This window comes from Suricata suricatta, chromosome 1 (assembly GCF_006229205.1).
Source record: "Suricata suricatta isolate VVHF042 chromosome 1, meerkat_22Aug2017_6uvM2_HiC, whole genome shotgun sequence".
Classification (NCBI taxonomy): domain Eukaryota; kingdom Metazoa; phylum Chordata; class Mammalia; order Carnivora; family Herpestidae; genus Suricata; species Suricata suricatta.
In genome coordinates this window covers 137,376,996-137,394,346 of record NC_043700.1, presented here as the reverse complement: position 1 = coordinate 137,394,346, position 17,351 = coordinate 137,376,996, and the positions used below count along the sequence as shown (strand labels likewise).

The window sequence follows — 17,351 nt, the reverse complement described above, 5'->3', positions numbered from 1 at the left end:
CGAGCTGCGCTGCCAGTGCCTGCAGACCCTGCAGGGCATTCACCTCAAGAACATCCAGAGTGTCAAGGTGACGCCGTCGGGACCCCACTGCGCCCAGACCGAAGTCATGTAAGTGACGCCCCGCGCCGCAGCCGCCCTTGTCGCCCCCGCCGCTCCCGTGCCCCCACCCGCCGCCAGGCGCGGCCTCCTGCCAACGGGCCCCTGCCTTCTCTCTGCAGAGCCACTCTCAAGAATGGGCAGGAAGCCTGTCTCAACCCCGAAGCCCCCATGGTCAAGAAAATCATCCATAAGATGCTGAGCAAGTGAGTTATGCTTTCCATTCACACGTGCGACTGGAGTCCCTAGTCACAGATATGGCCCATGCCCCCGGAAATTTTTGCCAAGGAAACCTAGGGTTAGCTTTAAAGCAAAATCATTAATTAACAATTAAATTTGCTACTGAGGTCATTAAGCTTCTCCTATGCCAGAAGGCTATTTCCAGAGACCTCTCTCTCCCATCCTAAAAGATAACTTAGATCTGGCCAATGACGTTAAAATGCCTCCCACCCATTAAGTAACACCGTCTTTACCTCCATCCCCTGTGGGCTTCAGCCCTGAAAAGTGGGGCCCTTGGCTTTGGGCTGCCTGGGCCTCTGAAGCTTTGTCCTGAAGAGTGAAAATTTTACAGGGAATCGTGCCCCACCGAGTCACCTATGCTCCACCTTTGATTATTACTGTATCCGCAGGGCAAGGACTTGATCTCTTTAAGTCTCAATAATATAGGAGAAATAAAAAATAGCTACTTCAAGATGTGTGCTAGGAGGCTTAAATGATCTCCCGAATGCAGTTTTTTAGTCCACTGTGACATTATATTCTAGCTTTTGGAAGCAATTAATACAATTGTGATCACAGACAGCACCTCATTCCTAATTTTTTTTGTATATAAATGTATTTTATTTTATTTTATTTTGACAATTAAGGCCCTTTATTTAACTTAATAGAGGGTTTTTTTTACTTTATAAAGTTTCATATTTTTTTAAATATGCAGTTATTTTCCATCATTTACAATACAGTAGTTACAAGGACACTCCAAACAGAAAAGCAAAGTAAAAAATCAAAACACCAACTTCTGTTTCATGTAATTAGACTTATACAGCATCCAGGAGCCTGGCATTTTTCTGCCGCACAGCGCAGTGGTGTCCAGGGGTAACCACATGACCCAGGGCTCTGCAGTCAGTTTATAGAGCCCTGTTAACGGCAACCGTTTTTTCATCACAGAGGCAGCACCAACTGAGCTAGAGAGAGAAGGCTGAAGTTCATGGCTTACCTGTGGCAGCCTCCGCGGAATGGGAGAGAGAGAAAAGAAACAAAAGCCTCCTGAGACCATCTGGACTGTGATTAATCTATTTGACTATTTCATATGAGTATTCTTCTATTTTTAACATATGTATTTATTTATTTATTTATTTTTCAAAGCTAGCATAATAATGTTCTAGCTAATATTTAAAGATAGGAATTTGGTAATGTGCTGTACTATGATTCTGAAAGGTCACTTTTATGGTAAATCAAAGTTGGTTCCGTACTATTTAATTTGTAGATGATGAATCTTGTTCTTCACTCAAACTATTCGCTCTTGGGGGGAGGGAGAGGGAAACCCATGCCCTGTCACTCGCTATGATAAAGGCTGGAGATAAATAATGGGGTCCAAGCACACAGGTCATACCTGTTAAGGTCGAGGAATGTATGTGCACATTTATTTTTGTACTGTTGAGAAGAATGCCAATTGTTATTTATTGAGAGAGTTTCACGGTATGTGGTCAACGCTTCCGGTGTTGAACATGTAAAATGTCTGCAATGTTTAAATATCCCTTGGACATTTTATGTCTTCTTTGTAAGGCATAATGCCTTGTTTAGTGTTAAGTATGCACTGTTTCTCTGTGTCTTGGAATAGAGAAGTTTAAATATTTATTGATGTCCTTGTACAAATAACATGAAAATAAAGCTTTTTACAAAAGTTTCTTGCTTTTGTTTGTTTTCTTCTTGATCTGTGGTTCCTCATGAACACCCTAGCCTAGGACATTTAGAAGAGAGTAGGTCACACCCACATAGAGAATGCCACTAGTGGGCGCTCCTTATTTCCACTCCTGTTCCTGAAGGGATATTTGATGTTTTTTCAAAGTCCTTGCAGCCTCCTCCCACACCTTGAGAATCAGCTTTACATAAAATATTCATTTTGTTTCGGTATAACCAATTGTTCCTCAGTTCTAGCTCTTAAAAATGTTTACACATCAAACAAGTAAATGCCCAAGGAACACTGAGTTGTGCCTGTTTTTGATTCTCCTCACCAAGAATATAGATGTGGACTCATCATGCCAAAGAAGTAACTTTCAAATGTTAAAAATAAAACAAGCTTTCCTGCAATCTTTAAAAAAATGTTTACACATATTTTCACATATTTACACATTTTAAATGTTTACCCATATTTTCAAAAGCATTTACATTTAAATTATCTTGTTAAATGGTTTTTCAATTCTGCATTATTTTCCCTCTTTATGAAGCTAGGAGCTAAATTATATATCGCACTCTTCCTCAGGACTCCCATCAATTTGTGTAATGGCGGAAAAATCGAAAAAGGGAGCTGGCTGAGTATTTCATCCGTCTAAAGTTCTAAATGGAAGATCTTTATTTGACAATCTTCATGCAGAGAAACAATCGCCCAACATAATGCTGCTCCAATGGCTTCAGGCGTCTGGTAATGGTTGAAAGGTTTCTCAACCTGTAAATTTGAATTTAAATGGCCCCAAGACAACAGGAATAATACGTCCAGCTTCCACAATAGGAACAAAGGGTGTCATCTCACCTTAGGGACAGATAGGAGCCTCCCGAAAAATAATGTATTCTAAATCTGAAAGGGAGGAGACTTTGTGTCCTTGAGGGGAAGGCCCGGGAAGGTTTGTGCCCAACTGACTCAGGACCTGTTCCTGGGCACGTTTATAGCCTTCAGCAGGAGGAGATGGGTGGGCACAGGTCCATACATGTCTTAAGCAGCTAGGTAACTGCAGACAGGAAACGGGCTCTGAGCCTCTGTGTCCTCCCCTGAAAATTTAGTAGAATAGTCTCTTTGTTACTGCAGTCGTCCTTGCTCAGAATGAACGCGGTAGGATGGAACAGCAATTTTTAACTTGTAAGAGGTAAACAGATGCAAACCACTCTGGAAGCTCTATAAATGTCAGCACGGACTCCTTCCTTAATCCTGAGTCAAAGGCAATATATTTCAGGCTGTGGGAAATAAAACTTCTTTGGATTTCTCAGTGTTCTTGTAAAAGTCCGAGCCTCGTCACATACCATGAGTATTAAATCTGTCATTTGTCTAGTTAACGGCTCTGATCCTAACAGATAATACAGTTTTTCTAATCTTCTGAAAGATGGCTCAAAGGTCACGTCCAGGACTAGGTGTCAGGTTAAGCCTGTGGGCTCTGGGGAGACTGGAATACTATCTCCCTAGGTATTTACATGTCAAAAGAAATAAAGCCACAAACTTTAGAGATACCCATAGCTCTTAATAGTGGAGAAATAGAGGAAATCTGGCTCTTGGAAAGATTTACTTATATAGCAAAGGGTTATACTTGGGATCTAGGCCCATGTGTTTCCAAGGAGACCCTTTCAGGAGGGCAATGGGACAAAGTCTTCCTTCCCCTTTATAAACAGGGACAATTGTATGTCCCCTCCCTCCCACCACTCACTTCTCGGGCCTATGGGTGTCTAGGACGACTGGCCTGGCTTTCATCACATCACTCCAGGAGCAAGGCCTGAGGCCAGCAGGAAGTGACATTTACTCACTGGAGGCAATTAATAAGAAACCTGTCTGATCCAGAACCTCTCTGTGGATAAAAAAGTTTTAAATATTAATATTAAAAACTCAACATTGGCCTTGTTAACTTGGTGAATGGAAAGGATAAAGGAGGTGCAGTTAGTTCATATGTTGATTAAGACCACGGGCTATGAAGGGGTGCCTGGCTGGCTCAGTCAGTGGAGTGTGCAACTCCTGATCTCAGGGTTGTGAGTTAAGGCCCATGTTGGGTGTAGAGATGACTTACAAATAAAACCTTAAAAAAAAAAGAACATGCGTTATGAAGAATTAGACTGTTCTGGCTGTAGTTTTCCAGTTCTAATGCCTTCTATGTGACTGGAGGTGAAATTTCTTGATTAATCGGAACTTTGTTACTCCTTTCATAAAAGGGGTATGATAATAGAATCTTTTTGTAGTTGTTACTAGAATTGGGCATTCATAATTTGAGTAAGGAGCTAAGCAGTGCCTAAAAGATTGATGTGGGAAACAAAGGCAGAAAGAAATGTAGTAAAATTAAATTTCCTTACAATCCACAGCCCATTGACAGATACTTGAGGCAGGCAGAGTATGATTTCTTCCAAGAACTCCCAACAGTTTAAATGTTAATGCTTTTCTAGAGGGAAAAACAATCTTAGCTTGACAATAGCCAGGCCTCAGGGATCCTGACAGTCTTCAGCATATGAAAATTTGGGGGAGGGGAAGTTTCCAAAAAGGACTTTCATATGTTAAAGAAGACTCCTGAATATAAAATCCATCACCCCTCACAATCCCAGTGTAGCTCTGTCTGCCCTCTATCCTGTCCCATATTATAATTAATCCATCTTTTGCACCAGACATCTCAAGAATTCTTTCTCTGCCATTGGCTCCAAATCCCAACACCTCCAACCTCATCAAGAAGACAGTGGCTCTTGAATTTCTGGAAAAAAGAGGGAGCAGTCTGACTGAGAGTGGAGCCAGTCCATTGGTTTTCTGTTGCTGTCATAACAAATTGTCACAAATTTAGTAGCTTATAACATCACAAACTTGCTCTCTTACAGTTCTGGAGGTCAGTAGACAGAAATTCATTCCACTGGGCTAAAGTAAAGGTGGCCTCAGTGCAGAGTCCTTCTCAAAACTCCAGGAGAGAATCCCTTGCCTTAATCTTTCCACCTTCCAGAGCCCATCAACACTCCGCAGTTGATGGCCATCATCTTCCATCTTCCAAGCGATTAGCATAGCACCTTCGACCCCTTTCTTCCTGTCTCTGTGCTCTGTCACATCCCCTTCTGACTGAGTCTGACTTCTGCATCCCTTTTATAAGAATCCTTGTGATTATATCAGGTCCACCCAGGAAAATCCAGAATAATCTTCCTTGCAAGATCCTTAATCTTATCAGCAAAGTTTATTTTACAATATAAGGTAAAGGTATTCACAGGTCCTGGAGATTAAGATATGGATATCCTTGGGGAATGATTACTCAGCCTTCCATAGGAGACTTGAATTTCAGTGTTCAAAGCACTTTTTATGAAGCTAACAAAATGCACATATTATAGAAGGGAAGCTGGAGACTGGGAGGAACCAAATGGCATCAACATTGGCCAATGTCAATAAATGGAATTACTGCTAAAGTTCTGGGTCTGCATTAACCAGTGGTCCTCTGGCTTGCTCTTGTAAAGATTGTATACAATTTCTGGACATGAGCAACTCCATTTTGAAGCTTCCTTTTCTGTTCTAATGAACTGCTGAGCTGGACAAAATTAACTTTTAAACTGGGCCAGTCGGGATGATTATTTTGCAAGCAGTTGCTCGTAAAACTGACAGGGCAGTTGGTGGCCAGACCATAAAATTGCCAGCTTGGACATCTGCCAGCAGAGTATTTAGTGCATTCCGAAAGTGGCTGTGGTAGGGTCCCCTCTCTAAGGAAAGGAGGAAAAAAAGAGCATCTCAAGACAACCTTGCTATTAGCATATGTGACAACATCTTTCATGACCTTGTAACACAAGGCCACTTTAATCAGACTGCATGTTTGTGTGTTATATATGGGAGACAAAGAAGTAAAAAATACATAAAAACCCATACCATGTGGTGTTCGGGGCTCAGTTCTCTGGGTATGAACCCAACAGAGTGATGCTGGCTGGAATAAAGTTGCTTCCTGGAAAGGAAAGTTTGGGTGTCACAACTCTCTCTGTCAGACAGAATCCTGCTACTTTACTCGGGACTTCTCTCCCGGGATTTGGAAACGGTGGGTTTCCACCTCCTTACCCACCGGGGATGCAACCTCAGGGGCGCCAAGAGAGGCAGCTCACCTGGCACCAGCTGACCACTTGATCTGCAGCAGACTAGCCCTCCCGTCGTGCCAGGGCAAGGCCCTGTGTTAGTTAATGGAACCAGTGAGGCCCAGGAACCAGCTCAGGGAGCACCCATCAGACTGGTAATAATGCTGGTTCATTTTGGTAGACCTGCCCCTAAGAGACAGAAGGGAACCCTAATCACCTCCTAGAGTTGCACTAATAATTCCACAAGGGAAAAAGAACAAAGCGACAACTCTAAGCATTGGGCGCTGGGCGGCAGGTTGGAGTCGCCATGTGACATGTGTGGGGACGTGTCTCTCGTTCATTTTCTGGGTCAGTGAGTGTGATAATTAAAGCCAACTGTCTGGTTATTCTATAAAGTCAGAACCGGGACTTTAAGGAATATTCCCAAGCAGCTGCCGAAACTCCTTCTGTTTCAGGAAAGTTCTGTTTTCTTGGGATTGCCTAATTCCACTGGTGGAAAACAAAATAAAAGAAACCTAAAGTCTGCTCCTCTGTCTGAGCTGACAAGATTTAAAACTAGGAAGTCTCTTTCTCTGCCTTCTTCTGGCACCTGTCTCTTCTGCCCTCCCTTCCACCCTCCTGCTTCTGCACCATTTGGTGTGCCGCCAACATTACTGACTTCTCAATGCCTCAGTCACCATCAGATCCTCCTCCCACCATAGATGTCGAGAAGCAAAGACCACGGAAGTCAGATTTCCCCACCAATGTTCCAGGTAAAAATAACCATGGGGAACAAATTGTCTTATGTGGACTCAAGTAAAACGTATTCAGTGTTTAAGCTAATTTAAGTTTGTTGGCTTGAGATAGACAATGTTTATCAACATTTAAAAAAACAGAAACAAACTTATTTTCTACTTAGATTTGCTGAAGGTCAAATAAGCTCATGTTATCACTATTCCAATTTGTTAACAAAAGGATGACTTAAAGTGATAATTAATTTTGTCTGTCTCATAGTTTTCATGGGTTTGTTAAGATAGCTTTCAAAGTCCTTGGTAACCTAAAATGTTAAAGTTTTGCTTGCATGATAAATTGAGGTTGAATTCATTGGCTATCTAATGAGATAGAAGCAAAAGCACTAATTACCAGATGTAGGTTTGTGTTTTGACTTGTTGCAAAAAAAAAAAAAACACTAAGGATATTTGAAGCTGTTAAGAAACATGCTTTGTGCTTAATGGATTCATAAGTTTTCCATCTAAAAATAATTCTGCTATAACATAGAGTTCACAATTGGTTACTAAGTTTTCACTGGAACTAAGATTTCTAGCAGTTAAAATTCTGCTAAGTGTGTTTAAGACTGTTGGAAATAAGGAAAGCAACTCTGTATGTAGAAAAGTAGGAGGTATGTAAAAAAGATATAAGGAATGGAAATATATTTTTGTTAAAGGTAAAATAAAGTGATTTTGTCCTAAATGAGACTGGTTATTTGGAGAAAAATAGTTTGGGACAAAATCTGAATGCAAAAGAAAAGCTGAAGAAGGTTTATGAAGCATAATCTTTAAAAAGAAATTTTATATGTGGTCAGGATGGACTAAGGTTAAAATACATGGATTTTAAAAGTACACAGAATTAAGATTAAAATTCCTCCTCCTTTCATCCAAAGGCTGGATGATGGCCATATCCTTGATGCCAGCCTCCAAATCCTCCACATTTGTGTTGTTCTTGTTTAGCAGAGGAATGGAAGTTCTGCCATATGAGGGATGGATAATATACATAAAGGCCTTTTAATAAGATACATAGAAGCCATTTTACTAAGCTTAGCCCATTGTATGCCAAAAATGGATACCCACGTGGCTGAAACATATTAATGTGGGCATTGTATCAACATGGGAAAACAATGGCCATAAGACACTAAAAAATTAGATCCCCACAAACCCTATAGTAAAACAAAATACCCCAGTTCTACTATCAGGATGTGGCTTCCCAAAAGCTCAATTATTGGAGAAAATGGTCTTGCTTAGTGTGGGAAAAGTTCACCATTGTCTCTGTTAAAAAGTTAACATGCATAGACCAAAGATTTTATAACTCAACTGCCCAGAAAACCCAATGATGGGGGGATTCCAGATCATCTTGAGCCAGATCCCCACCCCTTGTCTAACTTCTCTCATCTCAGAGTGTAAGACCCTCCTCGGGTCAAGCTGACCCTAATGATAAAATGCCAACCATTGTTTCACTCTCCAACCCTTTTCTGCTTGAACAATCACAGGTTGGGAAATTGAGCTCTGAGAGTCCTAAAATATAACCCATAAATTATAACTTAAAGGTTAAGTTGTTTTCTAAGATACTGTTGCTAGATCCTAAGATACTGTTGCTAGACCCCACCCTTTAACCGCAAAGTTCTCACTTCTGTGCACCTGCTTTGCCTCCCCTTCAGACCTATGATTGATCACTTCAAGTTTTTCCTGAGAGAAAGAACTCTAAAATTGATAGATCTCTGCCAAATCTTATGTTTGTGTGTCGAAATATGATTGACCACTATCGAATACTGTAAACTATGATTGGTTAACTGAATGATGACTTATTTTGTCTTGTCAAAGCTCTTAAAAACCCTGAGTTTTTGCTTGGCTGGGCTGTCTCCTGGTGACTTGCCAACACTTGGGAGGGGCTGTTTGGTCAAACTAAAAGAAAATCCACTTATCATCCACATCATCATGTGTCCATGGGTTTTGCTCTCGGTGACTCACTTCAGAAGGGAAAGGTCTAACAGGAGAGGCCTGAGACAATGTCAACACAGCCACCAAATGGTAGGTCCCAGGTGGACTGTACTAGATATGTGGAAGGACAGACTCTATTGTACTCCCCTCAGTCTGGTCAGGGCCACATGTGCTGGAGACTATTCGTCCATCCTTCTTCCTGCTCCCACTTACCAGAGAAAAACATCTGAGAGTTCAAGTGTATGGGGACAGGGAGACTCAAGGAAAGCAGCATGCCTTATAAATTAACAATTAAAAAGATAATAAATGGCCTCCCGAGCATATAATCCAATATTACGGCCCTGCCACTTGGGCAGAGGATGGGTATTGGGGCTATTACACTCTCATTTGCATGCTAAACCACATAATTAGACTATAAGTAGTTGTAAAAATTATAACCAGTGGCACTGCCAGAGCTCTTAACTAGCTAGCGAAGCAACAAACCAAAATGTAAAATGCCATCTGTCAAAATTGCTTGGCCTTACATTACATGCTTGCTTCTGAGAGAGGTGTTTATGAAAAATTTAACCTGAACAACTGCTGCCTACAGATAGATGATGAAAAAGTCCTAGAGAAGATCACAGATCAAATAAAAAAGGTTGATCATGTCCCAGTTCAGACCTGGAACAGTTGGAACCCCAGAGAGTTATGTGGAGGATGGTTTTCAACTCTTGGGGGACTCAAAAACCTCATGGGAATTATCCTCCTAATTTTAGGGGGTGCTGAATCTTACCCTGTTTAGCTCCCCTGGTTGTATGATCTGCTTCTGGTCTCATTGAGGCCATAATTTAAAAAAAGAGATGTCCACTTATGTAATGATGTTATAAAAATATAAACCTCTAAACCAAGGTGATCCTCTTTGACCCTAAATAGGTGGGTCTGACCATCAAAGGGGAGATGTGGCAGGTCCTCCCCCGAAGGAAAGAACAAAAGAAGAACATCTCAAGGCAGCCTTGCTATTCACGTATGTGACAACATCTCTCATGACCTTGTAACATAAGCCCACTTAATCGGACTGCATGTTTGTGTGTTACTATAAATGGGAGACAAAGAAATAAAAAAATATATTAAAAACCTACATACCACGTGGTGCTCGGGGCTCAGTTCTTTGGGTAGGAACCCACCTGAGCGATACCGGCTGGAATAAAGTTGCTTTCTGGAAAGAAAAGTCTTGGTGTCATGACCCTCTCTACAAGAATCTTGCTATATGGTCTCCTTAGACCACACGGATATATTTAGTCAGTCAAAGTGTAAACAAAGATGGCTTATTATGTTAGAAGCAGTCATAACTCTTTTTTTCCTTCTCCTCTCTTGATTCAAGTCATGTAACTGCCCTCACCCCACCCTTCTTCCTCTCTCTTAAAAGCTCTTTGCTGTCTCTACTCAGGTGCAACACTTTTCTGGTTACACTGGAATCTGCTCCCAGAACTGCAATTCTGCGACTTCAGATAAAGGCCTTGGTTTCTTTTTCAGTTTTGCCTCTTTTTTCCATTGGCACTTTCATAGCTATGAATGCATTCCTAGAGCAAACAGAAATGGTAGAAAGGGTATCACACTAACTCCCCATGAAGTTGAGACTTTGGAGTACAAGGCAGCCTTCCATTGGGAACATTAAGATAGGACGTGGAGGACAGAGTGTTTGAGAGGATGTCACAGGTTGGTGAGGGCCGGAAAGATACTCTTTCTTCAGACCAGTCCTAGAACACTGACACACAGTATGGCCACTGGCTTTGAGAAGCCATCAGGAAACAGTGATGGCAGCAGTTGCCAAGGTTTCCTGGGCAAAGAAGCCACTCTGTGTGAATAGGATTACTTATTTGAGAGTTCTTATGAGATATCTCTAGACACTTCCAGAAACCAACAGGCAGTGAGGGATATGAGTGGTGGAGGTCCTGCAATACCAATACAGGGCAATGTTTTCTCTGCTGGAATGAAAAAATTAGAAGATGAGAGAGTCCAATTTACCTTAAGTTTTCCATGACGCAGTGCCTGAGGCAAAAGTTCACCAGCCTACCTCCTGGACTTCATCTTCCTACCTCTGTGTGTGCTATCTCTGTGGAAATGTTTTATCTTCTGCCTTCAGTGATAGAAACAGGTGACAGAGATTATATCTTTTACTTTTAGGAGTCCTCTGAAAAGAAAGTGAGGCTGGCCTGGGCAGTCATGAACAGATCAATGGAACCTGGACTTGCAGCCAGGTCAGAAAGAGGTCAGAAAAGTCTGTTCTTTGGGCCACAAAACATATAAGGGCACTGACCACCTAACTCACTATCTCCCACAGAGCTATCTAAATACAAAATGAAGCGGAGAACCAAGGTTTTTGAATGTTAGTCCATCTCACATGACCATCAAGGAGGCCTGTGGGTTGACTCTGACTCTAGCCTTGTCTGTGAGCCATGGTGGAACCACTTCTGCAGATTCCCCTCAGATCCCTTACCATGAGCCACAGGAGTGTGGGCGGAAGGAAAGTTATGGGCCCTGTGGCCAAACACACTTGAAAGAAAAAAATAATCTCATCTTCGTGCCTAATTACTTACCTCATCTGAATTTCGACTTCTCTACCTGTAAAATAAAAGCAATCTTTGCAGCATTCAAAACACTGAAGTTGTGTAGGCAGTATGGGCATAAGACAATACTCAACAGATGGTTGTTACTATTAGTACAGTGTATGCTTCCTATGTCAGAATCAATAATTATTTTTGAGAAGTGAAATATATGACACAGTTCAAAATGGAGTATTTGATGTGACTTAGAAACTTCTATAGCCCTCACAGCAGCTGGAAGACCATGGTAATCTAATAAGGTGTTAGAAAAACCTGAGAATTTGATCATCTTAGAAAATTAAGAGTTGGGAATTCACTGCAAATGAAATATACCATCATAATCAATCTGGCATTGATTGAGTCAAAGTTCTCAAATTAGAGACCCATATTTGAAAGTTTAGATCCTTGGGGCGCCTGGGTGGCTCCGTTGGTTAGGTGTTCAACTTCGGCTCAGGTCATGATTCCACAGTTTACAGGTTTGAACCTCACATCAAGGATTGTGCTGACAGTTCAGAGCCCAGAGCCTGCTTTGGATTCTTTGTCTCCTCCTCTCTTTGCCCCTCCTTTATTTGTGTTCTCTTTCTCTCTGTCTCTGTCTCTGTCTCTCTCTCTCTGTATCTCTATCTCAAAAATAAACATTAAAAATTTTTCAAAAAGTAAAGATCTCTGCAAACAACCACCATGACATTGGCAAAGTCCATAATAACTACTTTTAATTCATTAAATCATAAAATGTAATTCCACTTTAGAAACTACTCCTTTATTTTGATTCTTCACACTTTTTTAAATCTTATATTTGGGTATGTATTTTCTTATCATCATGGTGGCTACAAATGCTAACAAACTACAATATAGTCACCACTACTTTGACACAGAGAATTGAGACTCAAGATTATGTCTGAAAAGTGTTTCTGATTCATTGAGGTGGCTTTTTATTTGGCATAAATTTCAAGAATCCAGCAATCAGTTCAATGTTACAGACACATTCCATCTTATTGTATGTTGAGACTATTCTCTAATAAATAAATAATTCCTGTCACCAAGCTCTGCCTCTTGGAGCATGAGTCGGTCTACAATGTTTATCAGCTTTTCCTCTGTATGCTGAGCTTTTATTCATGTGTATAGACATAATTCAATGATACCTCCCCTTGTGAAGACAAATGAGATATTGTGATTATTAAGGTCATGCATAAAGTGGCATGGTATCAATAACTGTATTATTTAGTTAAAGGGTTTGATTTGTTGATGCAGGAAAAAAGGTGTTAAATATGACATAACCAAGGCCATTTACCAAAACAATGAATAGAATTTGAGATCATAAGCCATTGTTAGTAATTCAGTTTTGAGAACTTTGAAGCTTAACATACTCTCTTAAGAGGACAAGGATTATTAATTTATCAAGTGATGGCAGATTCTAATAAGACCTGAAGTATGATTGGACAAATAAACATAAAAAGCAAAGGTACAATAAAGCAAATTAATTTCTTGCTTTGTGCAACATGGTTCTTAAAAAGATGCACAGACTTTCTCATGACAATATTCTCTAAATCATCATTAGCTGAAAATGGCATTGGATACGCTAAAAAAAAAAACCCACAAAATTCAACCAAGTACATTTGAAGCTCTAATTGGCTTCTTTAGATGATTCATGAATCGGGAAGCATTCCATCTAGCAAGTGGGGAGCTCCACTGAGCTAAACAACAACAAAAAAAATGGCAGAGAGAGGGCATAATGAAGAAGAAAAAGAAAGAGAAGGCGGAGAAGGAAAAAAAGAAAAAGAGGAAGAGGAGAAGATGGAGGAGAAAAAGAAGAAAAAGAGGGAAAGGAGAAGTGTGGTAGGTTCTTGGGTCCTGGACAGACGACGAGCGAGACTCAAGGACCTTCCCAAAGGCTGATGGCCAAGGGGAAGAGGGACATTCCCAAACCCTGCAAATGGGAACCTGAACAAGGGACGCTCCTCAACGGGAGTGTGGACGGTCCCAGAGAGACTGGGCACCTGGAGGTCCCCGAAAGAGATGGAGATGGGCCAATAGCTGAAGGCTAATGGCAAACTTTACTAGGGACTGCCTCTTACTTTATACCCTCCTTACAAGCATGGGGAGCACGGTAAACGTTTAATCAGCAGCAAATGTTTAACCAAAACAATAGATACAGATACAGAGCAGGCAAAACAGGAAAAGCTTGTAACTGTGCGTGGGTATGTCTGTGGTGTTGCAGCTTCTTGATGCACTTGGCTGATGACCAGGAAGGCTCTGTCCTGCATGTCCTCCTGGGACTTCATCAAGTCCCTGTTCCCAGCATTCTGGGAGCAGAAGTCCGATAAGGATGTTTCATACACAAGGACAGTGCTGAGAACTAAGGTCCGATGTCCTATTTCCCAACAGGGAAGGAAGAGGTGGAGAAAGAAGGAAAGAAAGGAAGAAGGAAGGAAGGAAGGAAGGAAGGAAGGAAGGAAGGAAGGAAGGAAGGAAGGAAGGAAGGAAGGAAGAAAAATTTATTAGCAAGGAATGCATTGTTTAGACAAAGCTGTCCTCCTAGGAAAAGTGGAAAGGGTCTATCGTAAATTTCCCAGTGTTGACCAAGAGATTCCTTGTTGCCTGGTTAAAGGTTATTCCTGAGGAAATCCAGCTGAAACTGCAATGAGATAAGATAGTAAGTCTTGGTTACTGACTTGGGGCCTTAATCTAAGCGGTGCCATATTGGGCCTGTGGATTTTTTTTTTTTAACAGATCCTTCAAATTTGCATAATCTCATTCCTAAAAATAGTAAAGCACAAAAGTTTCTTTCTCTGTTAACAAATTTATTACATTCTACACTTCCCCTCCCCATCCATATAAACTGGAAAAACAAATTATACTTCCGTTTTGGCTTGAAATGATAACTACCCCTTGGATAAGCTTCTTTCATTCTTTAACAGAGAAAGAGAAAATAAGAATTAATTTTCAAATTGCAGTGCATAGAGAAACATTACAGTGTTGAATTCACCGAGGTCTGAAGTCAAGTTTCACAAAAGGGAAACCATATCTAAGGAAATTTATTTTTTTGGTTGTAAGTGAAACAAAAAACTATGAAATATCTCAAATTAAAGCAGGACATACCTGCAGATGGCCAAGTGTCAAGGAAGTTTATGTAGAGGCAGAATAAAATCTAATTACCTTAGAATACTGACTGCAATAGTTTGTTCTTCTCTGATTAAGAATGATAGTAGTACTATGACCGCAAGTCAATCTAGAATATTTATTTTAATATTGGGTTGCAGGTGAAACTATACTATTCATCTGAAGTCTCATATTTAATGATCATACTAATAAATTTTCAGAATGAAACAGTTCATTTTATGTTTACATAGGTTTTCTTGATGACACTGTAAGAGGGCAGTGTCTGCCCCTTTGGCATATTGACTATTTTAAACACAAGTTCTTTAGAAGACAGCCTATAACAGGATACTCAGACTCTCTGTCCTCCTTGGAAGCAGAGAATAAATCTCCTATGTGAAAGGTACCCTTTTTGTACCAGGAAGTGAAAAGAGATATGGGACTTTCTGTCCACCCTGAAAACAAGTAATAAATCTCTCATGTGAAAGGTACCCTCACTGTATCAGGAAGTGAAGAGAAGAGATATCTTTATCACCAGAGATGGGAAATTCAGGGGTGAGAAAGCTGTATAAACAACTTTGTTAATTTTTACTAATTTACTAACCCAGTCCAAAATCTGTTTAGAATTTCTTCCTAATTAAAACTCCCGAAGTTAAGTTTTCTTTGTCCTGTCAATTCCTCACATATTTATTGTCTCTTTGTCTAAAAAGTATAAACACTGCCTGTGTTGGCTATTTCTTTAGGTCTCAATTTCATTACGGGACCTCTCTGTGCACATAATAAAACTTTGGGTTTTTTCCTCTTGTTAATCCGTCTCATGTAAATTTAACTCTTAGTCCAGCTGAAAAACCTTGACAGTAGAGAAGAATTTGGTCTTCTTTTCAACATTGAAGATGTTCAGGAACAAGGGTGCCTAGGTGGCTAGTCTGTTAAGCAACTGACTCTTGGTTTCTGCTCAGGTCATGATCTCATGGTTTGTGAGTTGAAGCCCCATGTCTGGCTCTGTGCTGGCAGCACTGAGCCTGCTTGGCCTTCTCTCTCTCTCCCTCTTTCTCTGCCCCTCGCTCATGCCTCTCTTTCTCAAAAAAAAAAAAAAACATTAAAAAAGAAGATCTTTAGGAACAGATGTTTGCTATAGAATACATAACACAGTTCCATAGGAGCAGCTTAGTAATGCATTTTTATTATATGATATTGGCAAATAACTGGTCTTTTGTGATTTCTTCTTAATTATTTTGTTACTAATGTTGAATTGTTAATCCAATATCGTGCCTTCTACCTTACATTAAAATATTAAACTTAAGGGTTAGGAATCACTGATATCTTTATCTTCACTCAGAGTTTTGATTTATTTATCTTACATAGCTGATGCATGTGAAAGCCAATGTTTGAATGTTAGTACATTCAGATATTAATGTCCATTTACTTTTTATTTCTCCTAAACTCGTTGAGAATGTCCAGTTTATAGTGAAGCTTCTTGCTATAGCTGGAAAAAGATCATTAAGTAGAAATCATTAGGGGGGACAATAAAAGCCTCATAATGGAATTTTCAAAGCTGAAATGTTTATAAAAATATGCTAGCCTGAGAATACGATCAAGGTTTTGGACATTATGCATTAAGAACCTGTGCAGTCTTCAAGGTCCCGTTCAATTATTATTATTATTATTATTATTATTATTATTATCATTATTATTATTACTTAAATGTTTGTTTATTTTTGAGAGAGAGACAGTGTGAGTGGGGGAGGGGCTGAAAGAGAGGGAGACAAAATCCAAAGGTGATTTCAGGTTCTAAGCTGTCATCACAGAGCCTGATGCAGGGCTCAAACTAACAAACCAGGAGATCATGACCTGACCCAAAGTTGGACACTCAACTCACTGAGCCACCCAGGCACCCCTTCAAAGTCCCATTGTAGAAACTGCCATATACCCTGTCCAAAAAATCTCCAAATATCTGACATAAGAACATGAATAAGGTGTGAACTGAGGTGTGTAGATTTAAGCTTGAAATTGAAGAACATCCACAATAAATAAAGATACATCGTCAGTAGCAAAGACACCCAGATAATTCTAGATTACTTGCAAATCCCTTACATCCTTGAATAGGAAACATTCAAAAGATGCAGTATAACTTAATAGGTTTAAAAAGGTGTTTTAAGCATGACTCGACCTATAACCAGTGAAGAAATCAAATCTGTTATCAAAAATCCCACAACAAATAAGAGTCCAGGGCCAGATGGCTTCCCAGTGGAATTCTACCAGACATTTAAAGCAGAGCTCATACCCATTCTTCTCAAAGTATTCCAAAAAATAGAAATAGAAGGAAAACTTCCAAACTGATTCTACAAAGCCAGCATCACCTTGATAACCAAACCAGACAGAGACCCAGCCAAAAAAGAGAACTACAGACCAATATCCTTAATGAATACAGATGCAAAAATACTCAACAAGATACTAGCAAATCGAAATCAACAGCACATAAAAAGAATTATCCATCATGATCAAGTCGGATTTGTTCCTGGGTTATGGGGCTGATTCAATATTCACAAATCCATCAATGTGATCCATCACATTAACAAAAGAAAGGATAAAAACCATATGATCCTGTCAATAGATGCAGAAAAAGCATTTGACAAAATACAGCACCCTTTCTTAATCAAAACCCTTGAGAAAGTCGGAATAGAAGGAACTTACCTAAACATTATAAAAGCAGTTTATGAAAAGCCCACAGCCAATATTATCCTCAATGGGGAAAAACTGAGAGCTTTCCCCCTGAGATCAGGAACATGAGAGGGGTGTCCACTCTCACCACTGTTGTTCAACATAGTGCTGGAAGTTCTGGCATCAGCAATCAGACAACAAAAGGATATAAAAGGCATCAGAATTGGCAAAGAAGAAG

At 40.2% G+C, this 17,351-nt stretch overlaps 1 protein-coding gene and 1 long non-coding RNA gene across 2 annotated transcripts in view; one reads left to right on the top strand and one right to left on the bottom strand.

Annotated features, from left to right (window-relative positions):
- LOC115301783 (growth-regulated alpha protein-like) overlaps positions 1 to 1,633 on the top strand; it is a 1,760-nt gene extending 127 nt beyond the window's left edge. Inside the window, exons 2-4 of the mRNA XM_029951763.1 lie at positions 5 to 108; positions 219 to 302; positions 1,258 to 1,633. Of these exons, the coding sequence (XP_029807623.1) occupies positions 5 to 108; positions 219 to 302; positions 1,258 to 1,273 (204 nt within the window). The 3' untranslated portion in view covers positions 1,274 to 1,633. The remainder of the gene's footprint in view (positions 1 to 4; positions 109 to 218; positions 303 to 1,257) is intronic.
- Positions 1,634 to 5,191: 3,558 nt separating this feature from the next.
- LOC115296523 overlaps positions 5,192 to 17,351 on the bottom strand; it is a 13,435-nt gene continuing 1,275 nt past the window's right edge. Inside the window, exons 2-5 of the long non-coding RNA XR_003910913.1 lie at positions 11,351 to 11,375; positions 10,779 to 10,890; positions 5,888 to 5,960; positions 5,192 to 5,724 (exon numbers count right to left, since the gene is read on the bottom strand). This is a non-coding gene — a long non-coding RNA (uncharacterized LOC115296523). The remainder of the gene's footprint in view (positions 5,725 to 5,887; positions 5,961 to 10,778; positions 10,891 to 11,350; positions 11,376 to 17,351) is intronic.